The 7,464-nt window shown below is 50.5% G+C and overlaps 1 protein-coding gene across 1 annotated transcript; it reads right to left on the bottom strand.

The window, feature by feature from the left end:
* Positions 1 to 2,486: 2,486 nt before the first annotated feature.
* Positions 2,487 to 5,495, bottom strand: LOC308428271 (protein SPMIP1; the record flags this gene model as incomplete). The annotated part of the gene is made up of 2 exons (XM_080926690.1): positions 2,487 to 2,605; positions 5,018 to 5,495. 2 exons carry the CDS (start codon positions 5,493 to 5,495, stop codon positions 2,487 to 2,489), a joined length of 597 nt encoding a protein of 198 aa, XP_080782816.1.
* Positions 5,496 to 7,464: the final 1,969 nt, after the last annotated feature.

Here is a 7,464-nt window from a genome sequence, read left to right as displayed (position 1 = left end):
ATGTCAGGAAATGCCTCTACTTTCTGAGACATGTGTCCATCCCCAGTACTTCTTAGCTGGCCTTTCGGAATAATTGAGGCATAAACATTTAGGACAGCTGCTGTTAGTAATGAATCTACTGCTCACATCTTTAGGATGGTGGTAGCGATATGTTGCTGTGCCTGGGAGAACTGAGGAAACGGCCCCTTAGATGGTCGTTTAGGAGGGTCAGGCAGCATGCTCATCAGGGAAGCTGGTCCTCTTCTGAGCAACTTGGACTTGCTGCTGCTAGAGACATGACAACTCATCACCTATGTGGAGAGAGCCAGGCCCGTGCCAGAGGCTTGCTAAGCGAGGTTTGAATGACAGACTGCCAGTGTGACCTACCACAGTCAGCTTGCTCCAAGGCTGCCCACCATCTTCCCTACAGACCTTCTTCTCCCCATCTGTGAGTTCCAAGACATGTCCTGGAAGTCCAACAGAGGATCCAGTGACTCCAATAAGCCCAGAGGGTTACTGGTATTTGAATAAACTAAGCAGTGTTTCCCAGCAACTCTGCCATGTCAGGCTGCTGAGTGAGTATTTCCACACTGTCCTTGGTCACGATACCTGTCTTTTGTGCTCTCTCACTCAAGGTTGATCAGGGAACACCAGGTTAAGTTAGTTTATTTTCTATTTTTTATGAATCTGTGAGATCTCAGGCTAAAGGGACAAACCTATAAAGGGCTGGAGAATGCTCTGTCCACTTCACTCCCCGAAGACTGAGGGTCTGCCCTCTTCACTAGATTGGAGAGTATCACAATGCCCTGAGTTAACAAGGCAAACTTGTAAATATATGGTTTTGCAAAGAGCTATGTGCATGTCTGGGCTTGCTCCCTATGAATATCTCCTAAGCAACGAGGTGCTGTGGACACTTTTCACATCTGGGATTGTGCCTGGAAATGCTTTTCAAGCAAAAGGAGGAAGATACACCAAGATGGCCCCAATAGTGGACCCAGTAAGGACTGGTGGTCAGAAGGCAGGCAGATGTGCTGGGCTGAATTCTGGTTATGTTACACTCTTCACTGACAGTGTCTTGCCAAATCGCCCGATTTGTAAACTGGCCGTTACTGATGTGGTTAGGAAGTGAAGTCATCTAGAGAGGCATGGGCCCTAGTTCAACGTGCTTGATATCCTTACGTGATAGAGGTTTTGTGAAGACAGCCCGAGCTGACCTGTGTGACACTATGCTGTCAAATACAAGCCTTCCCTCAAGGCAAGAGAGGCATGAAGGAGGCACAAAGCGCTTCCTCTGACAGATCCAAGGGAGCATGGCCTGTGGATCCCTTGATCCTGGATCTCCAGCCTCCAGAGTGGAGATAGAATGAACTTCTGTTGACTGAAGTCTCCCAGATGTTCATAGCATAGGAAAACAAATACAGGAGGGAACAAAGATCTAATGAGAAGTTAGGTTGTAGCTGTGGCTGTGGCTCCAGGATAATCCAGGGACACATCGGCTGTGGCAGAAACAGGTTACAGGTGTGGAGGTCCTTTTTCTTTATTCTTGCCTGGGATTCATGGCAACAGGACACTATCCATCTAGAAGTCACATGACTTGTTTTCACTAATATGAGTGTTAGTAACGATGCTTGTTAGTGCCAGGCCAAGTTGGTTAAGAGGACTATGCTGTCAGGCTTGGGAGCCATGCGGATTTCAGGTAAGAGTTCCAGGCCAACCTGAGCGCTACATGAACCTTTACCTCAGAAAAACCGAGTGAACAAAAACCTTTCATGATTCCAGTGTCTCTACACTCCCTATCTTTCTTCCCTTTCCACTGGGCACAGAGGACTCTAAAAAGAATTTTGAAGTCTGAATCCCAGGATGAGCAGCTAGACAGCTGCTACTCAGCTACTGGGCTAGGCTGGGACAAATCCATCTTCAATGAGTGGGGGGGGGGGGGGGAATGTATCTTTATTTGTTTAGATAGGTGGGACTTTGGAGCTGCCTGTTGCCATGCATGAAGCAGGGCAGCTTTGACTGAGGCAGGCTCTGAGGGGTGAGGGAAGCGGCCAGGGGAGATGGCAAGACCTTCCCTGAATTGTAGATATACCTGGACAGAGCAACTCTGCTATAAATACCATCAGTCTAGTGCGGAAAAACAAATGGTAAGAGATTGTTGCTCTCCTTAGCACCTTGGAAGCTCAGCAAGATCCTCCCCTGTCCAGGCCTGCTGATGTAGCACTGGATCTCCTCAGGAGAAGGAGCAGATGTGCCAGTGATGGATGGCAGGGTGGGGCAGCTTTGCAAGCAGCAGCGGTCTCTGTGTGTAGACAGGACCCCGACATAGGATGACAGTACAGCCCACAGGTGCATGCCCATGGTCACTCCTTCAGGTCCATCTCACCCAAGAAGGCGGGGCTCAGCAGAACATGAAGTGAGGTAGGGCTGGGCCACAACATCTCCCATCTGGCTGGTCCAGATGGATGATAGGGGAAAAGGAGCCACTGAGGCTTTTTTCCAAGCCAAGTTCACATGATGTCATCTGATCGCCGTGGATTATGGAAAATGCCATTTTTGATGTAAAATGACTTTGAGATGGGGTGAGTTTTGGCATGCGCTGGCGTCCTGTAGTCCTTCATGACATCCCCTGGAATACACAGCAGATGCCTAGATGAACAGCCATCACCACTATTTTCCTGCTAGTGCCTCCCCCTGTACGGTTGGGGTCAGCAGTGATGTGCTGTTAAACTGGGGTGTGGGGAATCTTCTGTCACTCAGGAATAGCCACTGCCTTTCCATGTCCTTGACCCCCTTCCTGCGGAAGCTCAAAACCCCTTATGATCAGGCTAGTGCCTGAGCAGTGTGGTGGAAACTCAAGACCTTGCACAGGCCCCTGGCCAAGATCTGTTTTGGTCAGCACTCAAGTCATTTGCCACGTGGGCCTCCCACCAACCCTAAGCTTCTTACTCCTGCCACTGTACAGAAAGATCTCTAGGTGCTTCCCAAGGTCCAGCTAGCTCCCCAGATGCCCACCCCTGCAAATTCTGCCTGTTGAACCAATAACAATAATTTAATAATAATAACACTAATAACTATACTTGTTACCACTTTATTGAGCACTTACTGTGTCTGAGGCATCAGGATGTTGCTTTATATAAACATAAGGGGATTTTTGACTGACCCAGCTGGGAATCTGGATATGTCCCCTACTTTCTTCCCTGTGGCTTCTTCACACCCTCTGCGATGAGCCGCCTTTCAGTTTATAATTAGGGTAGGAGACAGTGTCAGTCAGCAGAAAGTCTGGCATCTGTTCCCCAGGTGACACTTGAATTGGGTTTGGCTTCAGGGTGTGAGGTGAGAAGCTTATGAAATGTTGTAGAGATTCTGGGACAACTGTGGGCTTAGGCAGACGATGGTCTACCTTCTGGTGATAATCTATCCAGCAGAACCCTAGCAGCCAGAGAGCACTCAGAATCACTGCCGGCATGGCTGACAGTCTCCAGTCTGGGATGCTGGAGAACGCAAGGGCTGCCCGGGAACATTTGGATTGCAGATGCTCTTTAGAGTGTGCTCCATGTCAGAGTTACTGTACACGCCACACTCGCTCACACAAAAGTTATTTGTTACCTTTGTATCCTGTGTGTATCTGCAAAACCTACCAACAGTGGCTTCACAGACATGAACATGGGCCTGTGAAGCAGAGCGGAGGAGGAAGAGGCTGGGCACTTGAACTGAGATGCTCTCTGTGTAAATAAGAAGTCAGGTCCTTTTGGAAGAGAACTGTGCAGACTCACTACCCAGGACGGGACTCTGTAGTGGGCCTCCCTTATTACTTGTCTGCCATGGCAGCCCCCTGTCCTGATCCCCATATCTTGAGTTAACTCTTACAGCCAGTGTGGTTATGACCACCACCACCACCAACAGCAGCAGCAGCAGTTTCTGGGAACTTGGCCACGGTTCCGTGTGGGCCACTGGCCTGGTATGTGTGCAGTATCCTGAATTCCACCCCCACTCAGCCTTTAACAGCTAACTCCTGATCCCAGTAAAGGACTAAAAACAAAACCCACCTCACACCATGGCTGTTGCCTACGGCATGTATACAGCATGCATCTACTTATCTGCCTTCTATGAAGGGGCGCTGTCACAGTGCTCAGTGGAATCTGTCGACTGAACAAAGAAAGCAGACTTCCAGCTCAGGCCGAGTCTGCCTTCTCAGCCTGATTGCTCCCGAGATCCTTTGAGGGAAGAGCTGGGATTCAGAATCCCATCTCTCCCTCTCTGGGCTGTCCCAGGAGGATTCCACAAAGGTCACATCTCATGGAGCTTTTGATCTGAATTCCTGACCCAGATACTTTCCTGTATGTCTTTCCCAAATGCTAAGACAAAAGGAAGCAGAGCAGGTACTAGCTTATTCCCATTTCTCAGATACAGAAACCAAAGGCTCCGGGATGTGAATGTTTTCCTGAGATCACACTGTCTGGAAGCAGTAAAATCAGGATGTGAGATCTCCCCAGCCTCATTTTCTTGTTCACATTTGGTTTGGGTTTTTGAAGTTTTCAGGTCTCATGTAGCTCTGACTGATGTCAGACAGAGTGGAGACTGACTTTGAATTTCCGGTCCTTCTGTCTCTGTGTCTTGGGTGTATGAGTTACGCGTGTGCACCACTATGTTTGGCGTGTCCATGTTCATTCATTTCACAGTCACTCAGTGTCAGCTTCAAGCAGGCAGCTGGGAGGCTGTGAAAAAAGTCAACCAGGAAATCTTGGAACCCATGAAGCCCTCCAATCCAAATGGGCACACAGACTGCTTACTCGGCGGCTCTGTGGACTCACCGAGATGCAGAGGCACAGTTAATGTGCCTGGAGGGGTCTGGGAAGGGTCCTTAGGGTAGGTAGCTCTCAGCTTGATAAAGGAACCAGGCCTGACACCAGTCTGCAGGTGAGAAGTCTCCGGGTCTACTTGCAGGGTGGTGAACTAGTTTGGTTCTTTGTGTCAGGAGGGAGGTAGTGAAGACAGGCTGAGGAGGAAGTCTGGAATGGCAAGAGTGTAATGGGCTTACCCACGTGCCAGCCATAGTCCCAGGAAGACACCATCGGGTACTTGTATTTCTTCTCTGGTATCAGTTGATGCCGCTCCTTGAGGTACAGGGTTCGGCCCTGGCCATCGTGGGAGATGCCTTGGAAGAGCAGCTTCAGAGTGGCTGGGGTGGGAGGCTTCATTTCTAGGTCCTCTGGCCGACCCCGGGCTGCTGCACACTGAAAACCTTGTCTGCCCTGCCTCACTCTGCTTCCCTGGACCCCGCTGGTCTCCGGCCATCCTGCTTGTGCCTCTTTTCTGACAGGAGAGCCTGTGGAAGGCACTGGGCCTGCTTCCAAGCCTGACCCAAAGGTAGTCCGCTGGGACTGATACCTGGTCTTGGACTTCTCTTTCAGGTACTTGTGTCCATAGCGGATATTCCAGGTGGTCCGAGCAACCACCTCCTTCTTTATTCGCTCCCCCCAAAAGGCCTGGTTCGAGGGGTTGAGCAGTTCTCTCATGCTAGGGGGCCCAGGGGAGGGAAGAAAGATTCTTATCCCTAAAGCTCAGCAGTCTGTTTGGATGGCCGGTGTCTGTCTCCAAGGAAACGTGTAGCCAATGAGAGCCAAGTTGCCAGGGCTGCTAGAGAGGAGGGGGTGGGATGGTAAGGGGACTAGGATCACCTATTGGTGGGCCAGGCCAGGTCAAGTAGGTAAAGAAAGCAGAGCCATGGGACAGTAAAACAGCTCTGTGGGTAAGGGTTCTGCCATGCAAGCCCAGTGGCCTGAGTTCCATCCTGGAACTCAGCGTGAAAGGAGAATGCAGGCTCCCAAAAGCTGCCCTCTGACCTCTATAGGTGTGTCTGCGTTCATACATCACAGCACTCATATACAAAACACACACACACACACACACACACACACACACACACACACACACACACACACACGTACACACGTATGCAAGTGATAAAGAAAGATCTGAGTCTGGCCATGACCCGCCCAGGGTAACAAGTGTTTGTGGAGGAGTCCTACTGTTTTTCAGGGAATCATATGCCGAGTATTCCCAGGGAATGCAGGAGTCTTCCACACAGCAGATCCTGAAGTAACCTGCTATAGACCAGGCAGCCACATGGACCCACAGAAGGTCTAGGGTCCACCCTCATGAAGCTTGGGCATGTGGGTAAGGGGCTTGTCATGATAATTCTGCGGCCTCACTCCCCAGAGGGTCGACCCTGTCACTTGCTAGTAGCAACTAGTCTGGACACAGGATGGTTGTGGGAATACGTTTCAGCATTGAGAATGGTGTTTCACGGTGTGTGAAGCACAGGGGCAGAGTCTGGTTTAACCTCCATCAGTGTCAGGTGGGATTTAACACGAGCCTGTCAGGAACTAGGTGCTGTGCTATCTCCTGGCTCATGACCTCCTTCCCAGGTACGGAAATGAATGGACAGGGAAATGCCACAGGCCACTGCGTGTGTGTGCAGGTTCACACCTGTTTCCCACAGGCCACAGGCTGGGCCCTCTATTGCTTTCACACACTTCTGTGCTCTGACCAGAACGTCTTCAGATGTGAAAAATGAGGGCGCTAGTGACATTGACTGTGTAGTGACAGGATCCTGTATCTGTCAGACTTTTGGTGCTGTGACCAAAAGACATAAGAACAAAATTTAAAAAGCAAAAAACCCTATTTGTTGTGGTTCAGTTTGCTCTGGTCCGCAGTCACTTGCCCCTCCTCCCTGTGCCTGTGCAGAAAGATTAGTGTGGTAGCCAGCACAGGCAGATGTGGGAAGAAAGATGCTTCTCCCAGCCAGAGTGCACCTCCCAGGCCTTTCCAACTCTCAGTAATGCCTCCAAGGGCTTATCCATTCCCGAGGTCAGAGCCTTCATCAATCACCCCACAAAAGCCTTTGCATAGCAACCTAGTCCCCAACACACGTCTGTGTTGGACATCTCAGTTTCAAACCATGACAATCCCAAACCTCCATCTAAGTGGTGGACACAAAACTCTCCTAGTGAATGTACAGAGAGTGGACACAGGCAGGCCGGGAAAGGTTCAACCCCACCACAGGCTCTCTTGGCTTCTCTCTTGTCTGAAAAGGGCCACTAAAGAGAAGGCTATCCACCACGATCTAGGGCCACTTGTCTTTCCGTCCTTTGCTTCAGATGCACTCATTCATTCATCCAACAAACATGCATTTGCTCCAGACCCCATGTCAGGTACTGAGGAAGATGGGGAGGGGCAGCTCTTCTGCTCTCAGCCTGTAAGGTTTCAGTCCAGGACGTAGTTACAGCAAGGTATCAGGGTGGCCAGGAGACAGGGGAGCCTTCCTGGAGGGCGCACTCTTGGACTCAGGTCACGCCTAGAAACATGCACTAGCCAAGCAGAGTTGGGGAACAGTTGGCAGACTGGGGCCCTCATCTGAAAGGTAAGCATTCCTGAGTTGTCCCTGGGGGGTGGGGTGGGGGGAGATGAAGGCTGGCAGGAATT

Source organism: Micromys minutus, assembly GCF_963924665.1.
Source record: "Micromys minutus genome assembly, chromosome: 12".
NCBI lineage: Eukaryota > Metazoa > Chordata > Mammalia > Rodentia > Muridae > Micromys > Micromys minutus.
This window is presented reverse-complemented; position numbering and strand designations above follow the sequence as displayed.